Source organism: Xyrauchen texanus, chromosome 22, assembly GCF_025860055.1.
Source record: "Xyrauchen texanus isolate HMW12.3.18 chromosome 22, RBS_HiC_50CHRs, whole genome shotgun sequence".
In the NCBI taxonomy this organism is placed as follows: domain Eukaryota; kingdom Metazoa; phylum Chordata; class Actinopteri; order Cypriniformes; family Catostomidae; genus Xyrauchen; species Xyrauchen texanus.
In genome coordinates, this window is record NC_068297.1 from 29,747,583 (window position 1) to 29,760,084 (window position 12,502).

General features: G+C 39.7%; 1 protein-coding gene across 2 annotated transcripts in view; it reads left to right on the forward strand.

Moving 5' to 3' along the window:
* Positions 1 to 12,502, forward strand: part of LOC127662187 (transmembrane protein 260-like) — a 58,423-nt gene that overhangs the window by 43,423 nt on the left and 2,498 nt on the right. For both annotated transcript variants that reach the window (XM_052153276.1, XM_052153275.1), the window contains 5 exons: positions 3,855 to 4,026; positions 4,483 to 4,622; positions 7,069 to 7,245; positions 11,948 to 12,001; positions 12,133 to 12,217. In XM_052153276.1, coding sequence (XP_052009236.1) covers positions 3,855 to 4,026; positions 4,483 to 4,622; positions 7,069 to 7,245; positions 11,948 to 12,001; positions 12,133 to 12,217 — 628 coding nt within the window. The remainder of the gene's footprint in view (positions 1 to 3,854; positions 4,027 to 4,482; positions 4,623 to 7,068; positions 7,246 to 11,947; positions 12,002 to 12,132; positions 12,218 to 12,502) is intronic.

Consider the following 12,502-nt stretch of genomic DNA (forward strand, 5'->3'; position numbering starts at 1 on the left):
TGTGCCTATTTTCCTGTCTTTCTTGGAGGCGTTGTTCCTCCATTTTTTAGTACCCTTTGTGCACTTAGATCGCCAGAGCACATGACAGGAGGAGTGCGAGGAATTTAGGTGTGCTACCAAATTTCCGAAGAACCTCTCTGCTGGAAAACTGTAAGGACCAGATGAATTCTTGTTTTAAGGTTTTGATGGCAGCTCTGACTTCACTGAAAGTTGGTGGTTCTTCAAGATGGTTGATTATGGGTCATCCCTGAAATTCCTGTATTACTTCCAATTCCATTTCACTAGGCTGGTTTACAATTGATTGAAGTGTACCTTCCAGTGCTCCACTATTAAAGTCTGGTTTTTAATTAGGTTTTTGCCATCCGTTGACCTAACAGGAGACATTGAGCAATTCTGGGGGCCATAGAATGTCATCACAGAGATTTTGCATGTTGTTTCTATCTGTAAACATTTGAATTTTATGTGGTTTTGCAATCCACCATTCATTTTGCAGGTCTCGAAGGGAAGTTTGTACTTGATTTCTAAGTCCCTGCCACTGCTTTTTCAGTGCTTGTGAGTGTGGATTGTTAACGGCTGCTCTATGAGCTTTATGTTTATTGTTGAGGAGGGAGCTGGTTGTTCTGGAATTCTCATCTAACCAATCTTTATGCTTTTTGGTCTGAAACCCGATAGTATCGGCAGCATCATAGAGAGCTGAGCTAAGTGTGGACCACTTAGATGCCAACCCCTTATGTCGTATTGTCATCTGAAGCGTCCAGTTTTTCTGCTACAGAATGATAGATGTTATTCACGATGTTGATGTTGTCTAGTTTGTGGCAGTTACATTTTTTTATTTTTTGGTCCCTTTGTCCCTTAAAGGGCGCACTTGCAGTCTAACTTTTGCAAACACCAAGCAATGGTCTGTCCAGCATTCTGCTCCCCTTATTGCATGAAAAAGCAAAACATCCTTGCCAGTGTTTGGACCTAGGGTGCATCCATGATGTTTTATTTTTGTTTTTCTGTTGAAAGATGGTATTAGTAATAGTGAGTGTAAAGGGGTTATAAGAGAAAGGAGGCGAGAACCAGATTGACAATATAAATAAAGTTTAATGATAAACGTAATCATTAAACTTGCGCCCCACCTGCTGGCAGGTCATCCCCGCTTCTTCGACCTGTTGTTGGGAAAAACAAAAAACAACAAAAAAAAACAGGCGAGGGAAAGGCAAGAGAGTGAGGAGAGAGAGAAAAAGAAACTCACTTACCGGTTCTCTGAAGTGCTGTCGCTTGGTCCTTGATCCCTCCTCCACCCTCTCAGGCAGATGACAGCTGCTCCTCCTCAGCAAACAAAATGCCCCTCCGTGATTCTGGGGGCCCGTGGGGACACTCCCCCGCCCCTGGCAGCGGCCCTACCGTTCCGACTCCCTCCTCCCCTCATGGACGCCGGTCTTCCCTCGACCCCTCTGTGTTTTCTGGCGACTGGCAGGGCACTCCTCCGCCCCTGGCATCCAGGCGGTCGGGGAGTCCAGTCCAGCCTCAGAATTGACCCCAAACACTAAGAGAATGCACCCATAACTAACAGAGTTCAAGGGTTAAAAGTTTGCATTAGTCCAACTAAAATCATATTGATTTAATTTCTTCAAACAGACCTAAATAATGTGATCGTAGCTTGGCTTCGTCCAGCTTGTATAGACTTTAATCGGACCACAACTGGCCTTGCCATTTTGCACGTGATCTGAAAGACAGAGGTGATGCGCAACGTGTATTGAACACTTGCTCGGTTAACAAACGTCAAATATTGACGATTTATTAATGTCAAGCATTACTGACATTTTTTTCAGTAAATGAAAAAATCTATACTACTAATTAGTTTGCAACGAGCCATTGAATCAGCACCATTGTGTTATTTTGCTACATTACAGAAGTTCTGGCTGAACCTGCTGAGTTTGAGTTGGTAAGATATTTGAGGTTGATCAGTCAGATCATGGCAGTCACTCTCTGAATTCGTAATTTCCTCCATGCTTCAACACACATCAAAGCAAAGGCACTCTTGCACTCTTTTGCCTCTTTGACTCTATGCTTGATTAGCCATCCTGGCCACGCTAGTCATTCAGATTAAAGCAGCCGAGTTCTGTGCTTGATTAGGCATCCTGGCCACGGCAGTCATGTAGATTTAAGCGGCGAGGTTTGGTACATCGCTGCCACAATCCATGCCGCTTTGATCAGTCGCGAGACTGACGTTCTTGTCAGCGCTCATCACACCTGTCTGAGGCTAATTACAGGTGGGAGATGTTCCACCTCATCACTGCTCACCTCAACACTCAGAGAAGCACTGACTGCAGAATAGCTGAAGGAAAGATAATGTCAAGGATCCTCATACTATTTTCTGTTCTTCAAAGTAACTTCTGACGTGGTTCATGAATGAATGTGCACATATTTTAAAACACTCAGCTCAAATTGTGTCATGATATCCTAAAGATATTTGTATAAACAAGCAATATTGGGCAGTTTGAACAGCAGAGGTCGCAGTAACTGCACATTTTGACAAAATTGTGTTATAACTAAAATCGAGTCTCTTAGACTACAATCTGTCCTGTGACTGATGGGTTTGGCCCAACTATGCTTGGATTCAGTGCAAACAAAGTTGCAACCGAGTATTAAGTTGCAGTTACGAGAAAAAATGCACCATGTACATAATAATAATACATTGCATAAGAGACAACAATGTATCAAGACTAGGATACAGCATCAAAGTTTTAATAAGTTGTTAAGAGGGCATTACTGGTGCTAAGGAGTGGCGAGAAACAGATTACATTTATTATTTTATCTATTCCACACCATGGTGATAGTCACTGGCACACAATTAAAGGGATAGTTCACCCAAAATGAAAATTCTCTCATTTATTCACCATCATGCCATTACGGACGTCTATGACTTTCTTTCTTCTGCTGAACCGAAATTATGATTTTTAGCAGAATATCTCAGCTCTGTTGGCCTATTCAATGCAAGTGAATGGTGGCAGAAATTCTAAGCTCCAAAAGCCACATAAAGGCAGCATAAAAGTAATCAAATTAACAAGGTTAAATCCACATCTTCTGAAGCGATATGATAGGTGTGGGTGAGAAACAGATCAATATTTACGTTGTTGTTTATTTTTAACTATAAATCTCTACATTCACTTCAAAACATTTCTTTAGTTTTTTTGGTGATTCGCATTCTTCGTGCATATCGCCAGCTACTGGTCGGGGTAGGTCAAAGTTGGAGATTTATAGTAAAAAAAGGACTTCTCATCCACACATCATATCACTTCTGAAGGAGTTGTTTGGATTACTTTTTGTGCTTTTTGGACCTTCAGAGTTTTGACCATCATTCACTTGCACTGAATGGACCTGCAGAGCTGAAATATTCTTCTAAAAATCTTAGTGTTCTGCAGAAGGAAGAAAGTCTTACACATCTGTGATGGCATGATGGTGAGTAAATTATGAGAGAATTTAAATTTTGGGGTAAACTATACCTTTTAGCACAGTTCATCTGATTATCTATATATTCAAAAAAATCAGTTACTGGCACAACGTCTACCATAATATAATGAAATATTCGTGATTTATATGTTGCTTGCTAACTATTTATTTTGTCAGTATAAACAAATACTTTTAAATGGCCGGCAATGGAGAAAGAGCTTTCTTGCCTCCAGAATGGTGCAGTTATTGCATCTACTAGCAGAGGCTAACTGGCCCATGCTAACCAGCCAAACCTTGATCCCTTGGTGTGGACTGATACTCAAATGGGTTTCAAGCAGCAGTGTATGACCTTTTTTTTCCGTACTAAATTTCTTACTATGTACATTCATAGTAGTTTTGTCTGTGTGTGTTGACAGAGAGTGTGATCAGAGCAGTAATGACATTGTGGACATGTTTGCTCGTGAGGTAGTGTTCTCATTGCCGGAGGGCTCATTGGTGCTGACACGAGGTGATCTCCCTGGCAACACGCTGCGCTACCTGCACTACTGCCAGGGTGTGCGGCCAGACCTCAGCCTTGTCGACCAGGAGGTCAGTCATCTGTGACACCTGCTACTAATTACTATACTGTCATGGAAAATCTGGAAATGTAATTTTCAAAATAGGCATTTCCAGTTCTGTAAATGTTAAGTAAATAAATACAATCTAAAGAAGTCATAGAAATGAATCTAGAGAAGTTATGGAAATTAGCTAAATCTTTAAAGATCATGGACATATCTAAAGTGAATCTAAATTTTATGTATGTCATTTTCTAGAAATAGCTCTTTGTGAATGCAATCCCGATTAAATAATGTATATATATATATATATATATTGATTTATTTTATTTTATTTATTTTTTTAATCCTCATCCAAAGATCTCAAACAACTGGAATAATCTAAGAAATGATTTGGTCAAAAGATGAGGAAACCTTGTCTACTGCAAACATGCTTCTCTGTCACTGTATTTAACTTGTTCTTTAAGAATCTATATGGTATATAATGCAGATGATGACCTATAGCTGGTATGTGGCTAAACTCCAGAAGCATTTTACCGGAGTGAAGTTTCCTGGCCGCTGTTGGGATCCAGTCAACACTGCGGAAAAGAAGACATTCAGTATTGTGCAGTTTCTCAAGCACAATATGCAGTATGTTGAACACACACATGCTCTCCCATGCAGCGTCTCTGTTCATGTTGAAATGCCTCTCTGTATGTATGCTACTACTAATCAGAAGGTTACATTAAAAATATTCAGTGGGTAAACATTACAAATAATCTTGTATTAAAGTTGACACCTTAATTCACTGTGGGAGAGCAAAAGAAATGAAGAATCTATCTCCTGCCACCAGACGGCAGTATTTCCTTGGTAAAGCCCCTAGCCTCTGAGAGGGGGGCAACTTAAAAGTCACAAGCAGTGGAATTCCCTGGGAGGCAGAACAGAGAGAATAGAAACACACAGGGAAAAACAACCAAGACATTTTTTTTCTGTTGTTAAGAGAGACAGTTTTTGAATGTTCCTGTCATGTGAATCCCACGATTCAAAATCTACACTTTGAAGTATCAGATCAGTGCTCTAACATAACAAGGACAGGCAATTAGGACAGACTAAAATGCTTTGACTGAATTCTGCTCTAAAAAAAAAAAAAAAAACAGAACAGAGTCATATGTTTTTGTAACAATAATGTAAGTTATTATTTATTGTGGCTGTTCTCTTAAAAATATATATAATTTTCTCAAATAATTTTTTCTCGTAATATTTTAATATTCCTTTTCAGGATTAAAACTGCAACAAATCACTGTTAACTGTTTTATAAAAACAATCATTAATAAGACATTAATAACATGTAATAACATAATAATAAACATTATTACATTATAGTGGATCAGATGTAATTGTATATCCATTTTTTTTTAATATAAAATATTATTAAAAGTTTCATGACATGTTCATTAATTACACAATAATGTATGATTTTAGTCTCTGTGCTATATAGTTCATATTGAAAAGACTTGCCAGCAACCCCCTTTAGCTGTGGTTATATTCTCATTATAACATGGCCTCATTAGTTATTACTTTTACAAAACAGTTTGTTCATAATAAAAATATTAAGGACACACATTTTTATCAAGCAAAGTTGTTATGTGCCATCCTTCCACCTGGAGATGTACTGTATGCTTGACATGACAAAACATTGCTATGCAACAAAAAGAATGTTCCAGCATGGATTCTGCGCAGTAATATAGTGAACAGGTGTTATGTGTCATACAGTAGCTGTTACTATATTTTGGATTTTAGCACAGCAGGAAAGCTGTATGGACAGTGTCCAGGACAAGAACTATAATTTTTTTATAATGATCAGTTAAGCATTAATATAATACACTGATTCTTGAGATAAGGGACAAAACATGTTTTCATTTTTTAACACTAAATTAATTTGAAATGAATATATTTTTATATGTAGGCCTTATCAAACGAATAATGTAAGGGAAAAGGTTTTTATAAAAGCGTTTTTTTTTTTCTGTCTGAAAATTGACATTTATTCACTTCATAACTTACATCTTACTGTCATTTGTGTCATCTCCATCAGACACAAAAATCATGCTGTTTTCATTTGATCCATCCAACAAGAGTGTAAAGTCTTTAATTATCTAATAATAGCGTTCAGTAAAGAGTTAACTGATCAAATGCATTCTGTACATTTATTTTTCTGTTTTCATTCTATTCTGGAAATTCTGTTGACAAAATTTAATATTGTTCCATCTTAACCATGTGTTGCACTCTGGACTGGAGCCATTTTATTTTTTTCCTATAACGTAAACTAAAATGCCAAAATGTATCCCACAATTCTAATGCTAATTATCATAATGGGAATTATGGAGTTGACACGTGGAAGCTGTGACCGCAGAGATCCACAGATATAACAAATATGAAATTTACCAGACCACGTGTCCTACTGTTGCATCTACCATGAGCAGGAAGTGGGAAAGGGGTACTCCGAGTTACAGCTGATCATGACATTGTCTGATTTATTCAAGATTATAAATAATCTGACATAGCAGACGCAAAGTGAGGACACTGACTTTGATAGGCAGTTTTTTTAATGAAATATATAATTTAAAGTTTACTTTATGTATTGTTTGATATCTTAGAGTTCCCTACCTTTCATTTTATATTCATATGTATGAATGTATGTTTGGCAGTTTAAAATTGTGACCTCTTGCTGAGGATAGGTTAAATTACATGTGCTTCCAAGTATAGTATATATATATATATATTATATAATGAAATTATAAAAAAAATATAAGAAATAAATGCCCTAAGTATACACATTTCCTTTAGATTAAACTTAACAGTATATTTATTATAATGAATTTCTTGATGTTTTCAAGAAAGATGACTTTAGTATGTTTTGTTCCTTATCTCAAGAATCAGTAAATAATGTTTTTTGTTATTATGTTATTATATTTTTATTATTGAAATTTATTGTTAAATTACATTCTACTTAAAAAAAAAAAACATACTGTATGTTTTAACTGACTGATGCTATGGCAGTATGTCTGGCACACAGTTTTCGCTCTGCTTGTGTCTGCAGCAGGCCCGTATTCGTGTGTATCGGCCTAACAGAGGGCGATCCCAGCTGGGAGAAGAGTTACTCTCGCTGGCCCTGGGGCATCTGTGAGCAACTGGTACCAATCAAGACCCCATTTGAACCAGAGAAATGGGCCCAGCGTACACTTCACCTCTACAACTGGAGCCAGCCACATGACAGGTAGTGCATCACTTATGTTAGTTTATAGTTTACTTCTTAAGAAATGGGATTTACAGGATAGGTTTCCTGTTAGGCCAAAACATGTTATGTTTAAGCAATATCACACAAGACAAGATTGCTGTTATTTGGATGTAGGCATGAGGCCACAGGTAATCAAAGCTGTGCTAATATACAGAATAACAGCACGTTGGCAAGTGTGATATTGCTTTTGTGCAACAGTTCAAACAAGACAAAAAATGACCAATTAGTTTGGGAATTTCTTCTCTGCCAATGAAAATAGTTCCAAAAGAAGCCAAAGCATTAAGCCTAGCTCTCTGCACTGCCCTCATACTGAACTAGTGGTGTTTTATTCATAAACGAATCATTGTTTTTGAACGAATCTTCAAAGTGAATGAATCTTGTTCACTTCCATTGTTTCTGTGGTAAAAAATGTAATCAAGTCAATGATTGAATGACTCACTTATAACAAAAATATGCTCATTTGTCGCAACCTACTGGTGTAAATATGCAATATCCAGAAATGGTAACTGCACGAATCGGTTAATTAACTCAAAATAAGTGATGAATCAAAATTTGCAACACTATATTTGGAAAGCTACGAACATGCAGAAGAGGAGTGACACAAAAAGTGAAGCGTGCCAGAGCTGTTGGATTGTATTGACCTGTTTCAGTGACGTCACTTTTTGCCATATCTGTGACCATCAGCGGGGGGAAACAATGGCGGCGAAGGGAAAAACACCTGAAAAACGAAATCAAGATAGACATCAAAAATTGCTCTTGATCCATGCCAAGTCCCAGAAAAAGTTCATACAGGTCTGAAGAGAACACAAATATTTTTTGAACTATTTTTATATATATATTTTTATATTTATATTTTTATTTTTATATTTAGAACTTTTGCAGACATTTAAAGATATTTTATCCACGATTCATCCATGGATGCAGGCGAGTTCACACGCCCACCGGTACATCACCGTAAACATCTCTCATTCAGAAGTTTCAAATGATTTTGTGTTGTTTTCTGGTCTGATTAGGTCACAGTATTAAAAAAACGTCTGCTATGATCTCTTTTAACTCCTGAAGTAACAGCACATTACAATGAAGGTATATGGTAAATGGTCTGCACTTATATAGCACCTTTTTAAGCCTTAACAGTATTCAAAGCGCTTTACACTGTGACTCATTCACCCATTCACACACACATTCATACACCAATGGCAGCAGAGCTGCTATGTAAGGTGCCAGCCTGCTATTGGGAGCAACTTGGGGTTCAGTGTCTTGCCCAAGGACAATTCGGCATGTGGAGTCATGTGGGCCGGTATTCGAACCACCAACCCTTAGTGGCTGACCCGCTCTACCAACTGAGCCACAGCCACCCCGATACTGGTATATATGGAATACTGGTCTCAAACATGGCGGATACAGTGACGTCACATGAAAAAGGTCAAAATCAGCACTCTTGGAACTTCACTTGTCAAATGTTGTATAACAACATTTATATTAATATCGTGATTAAGATTGACTATGTAATATTTTTTGAGCGCAATATGGCAGCGTTGGTAACACTTAATGGTAGTGTACAAAAAGACTCTGGCAATGGCAATACCATGGTAGAGTAATGGCAATACTATATTACTTTGATATATACCATGGAACTGAATGATTCCTATATTCATGAACCATGGAATTTACTTAAAGGTCTTCACTTTAACAAGTACAATGGTACATGTCCAAAATCTCATTGTAATACCATGGTACCACAGTATATTTGTCAGTAATTGAAGTCCAGGTTCCAGTATGTTTAACTGTTTAATTAATTGAATAAGAAAGAATTATGTGTACCTTTTAAAAATTGTGTGTACACTGTCAGGTTGGCTGCATCACTAGTCTGAGCATCTTTACCAGGTGCACCGCACCCTGTTCTTTTACACCTCTTCCAGTTCCATTAAAGTGTTTTCGGTCTTCACCAATATTAAAGTGCACTTAAACACTCCACTGACTCCATGCTGTGCAGACAGCCTCCATTTCCAGCTTCAAAGTCGTTATTAGTCCACTGACCCCACCCTAATGACTTTCTAAACTGTGGTGTGTCAATATCTGTGTATAAAGTGAAATTAGTTCTAGTCTCCAGCACTGAGGCTCTCTGCAGCCGCCTGGTATTCAGCAAGTTAATCGGGGTTGAATGGTGTGACATTACTCTCCTCTCACCCACTACAAGCGTGTCCGTCCCTGCCTGCCAGCCAAATACTAGCGGGGAAGTCACACACTAAAATATTCCTTTGAAGGAGAGGCTGCACGTTTATGAGTGATGTAGTGGAAAGGGAGAAATGCAGAAATGGAGGGGTCGTTCACCAGAGAGAGTTTCCAAAGAGAGGCAAGGTTGAAGAGCAGCTGTTGTATGGTCTGAAGATATGCAGAATATGATCCGCTGCATTACTAGCTGGGTTTAAACATCCATACTGGACTAGACTGCTTTGATGCCATCTGAATGGTGCAATGTATAGAATAAGAGTCACACTAATAAAGCTGTGCTCCTCAACTTGCCCCGCATAAAATATGCCTTCTTCCCTAATATAAAGTAAGCTTGAGGCTGCAACTAATGTGCATCCATTGGACACTTTAATATACCATATGACCATGGGGGCTGAGGAGCCGTTACGTTCAAAATGTAATATATATATTTTTTAAATTGCATAGAAACGTGAATTTGGTGACTCTTTTCAACTGTAAGTGCAATATATACGAAGAAAGTTGTTCTTTGTGTTTAAATTACTTTTTTAACAAAACCAGAGTAAATGATTTTTGCAGTTGTTGTGACTCACATTTGGGTCATGGGGCAATGTCCATGTTCTCAGATGAAGTATCTCTGGGGATGTATTTCTAATACACACATGCATACCTAAAAAACGTACTTTATTAAAGGGTGTAACACAGTTAAAGGATGGGCCAGGAGGAGGCGAGAACTGGCTTGTCAACATAAATTATAATTTAATTAAACTCAAAACACACAAACATCAATACACACACGACGGACATGCCCGTAATTCTCTCTCTCTCGAACCATCGTCACCGGCCACCTTTATCCCTCGCGCGCCTCATCAGGCCGATTGGGGACCGGGCGCGCGATATTCCGACCCGGCCCCACCCCCCTCCGCTCCACACTCCTCCCGGCGTTATCTCAGGCCGGGGTGCCACCGGCATGACGTACACCCCCCGTATCCCTGGGGCAGGGTGTATCTTGAGTCCCGCGTGGTCATCCCCGCCTTCCTCGCCCTGGGAGGAGACAGGAGCGGAAAAAACAACAACAACAATAACAAAATAGGCGAGGGAAAAGGCCAACACGGTGTGAAAAGGAGAGAGAGAGGAGAGAGAGAAAAGCTCACTCACCGGTTCTCTGATGTACCGTCGCGTGGTCCTCGAACACTCCTCCACACTCAGGCGGATAACAGCCGCTCCACCCCCGGGTGAACCGGAGTCAAACCTTCGACCCCCAGTGGGCAAAACGCCCCTCCGCTTCTCTGGCAGCAAATGGGGACACTCCTCCGCCCCTGGCAGCGGCCCTACCGCTCCGGGCAGTCGGAGAGTTTCTTCCCTCCTCCCCTCGTGGACGGCAGTCTCCCTCGACCCCTCCGCGTCTCTGGGGACGGCAGGGCACTCCTCCGCCCCCGGCAGCGGCTCCCTCGCTCCAGGCAGTCGGGCTATCCAGTCCCCACTTGCCGGTCGGGCTACTCCGTCACCCGGCAGATGGCAGCGGCGCTCCCCTGGGTGGACGGCAGTGTCGAGGACTCTGCAACGGGCATCCCTCCTCCCTCCCGGGTTTCGGCACCAATGTAAGGGGGTTAAGATGGGCAAGGAGGAGGCGAGAACCGGCTTGTCAATATAAATAATAATTTAATTAAACTCAAAACAAAAGCACAAACATCAATACACACACATGACGGACATGCCCGTAATTCTCTCTCTCTCGAACCATCGTCACCGGCCGCCTTTATCCCTCCTTGCGCGCCTCATCAGGCCGATTGGGGACCGGGCGCACGATATTCCGACCCGGCCCCACCCCCCTCCGCTCCACAAAAGGATAATGGCATGAGCAATTATATTTTGCTTGATCTTTTCACAGAATTCATTGTACTATAATAACGTACTGTAAGTTTCAGAACTCAAAACTTCCTCCTCACTGCAGAAAGAGCATTTGTTGAAACCAAGCTGGCAAAACAACTTATTCTCTACTTCCTCCACATTGTGATGTCACACTGTGGTAGACATTTGCAAGAGCAGAGAGCTGATCAGAACAGTGGGCATTTACTGTCAAGTCTTAAAGAAGTAGTAGCACCAAATCTGAGCGTTTCTGACAGAGTGTCAAAATGAGGGTGGAAAATGTTTTACAAATATATGACTAAATATATCACTAACATTATAAGTGAACCTCAAGGAACATATTAAAATAATAAACAAAAAGGTTTAAGTAATTTTAGGTTTTTAGTCATTTACATTTTTTTTATCAAATGCAGTACATACTCTGACAGTATGCAAATTCGTATATGACACCGGTTATTTTATGAAAGTTTCAAATACCAAGAGAAATCCTGTTGGCAAAACGGATAATATTAACTACACATTTCAAAGCCATGCCATTTTGCTATTTAAAGGAGATACATTTGAATGGCCCTAAAAGCTTATGTGCATTATTTCACTATGACAGCTTTCACCCTGGTTCCTGGGAGAGAGTTGCCAATGACGAGATGTGGCAGGCCAGGTAATAAATGGACTACTGCTCTCACCATTGTTAGCTTCATTGATTCATTTTGCTTTTTAGTGTCTTATTCTTACCAAACCTCCACATACATTATATTTATACTGAGGTACTTGTATTCCATCACTGTTTAGGATGAAGACAGCTTTCTTCCTCTTTGATCTGGCTGAGAAGATGGAGAGAGAACAGCAGGCTCGTCTCTATGAAATCTCCTTCCATGTAATAATAATATTAGCCTTTTTAAAAATGTCAGTGCTTGTAAGACAGAAGTTTCAATCATTTATCTTCCTCTTTGTGTTATTCTTCTTCTTTGCCTGCATCTTTGTCTTTGACTTAATTTCTGCAATTAATCCAGAATTCATTATTTATAGACTCCATTCATCCTGTTAGTCTGTCTGTTAGTCTGTCTGTCTGTCTGTTCACTACATCTGGCACCAACAATCATGTAATGATCTACATTATTGAGATCACATTTTTTCCCCATTCTGATGGTTGGAGTGTACA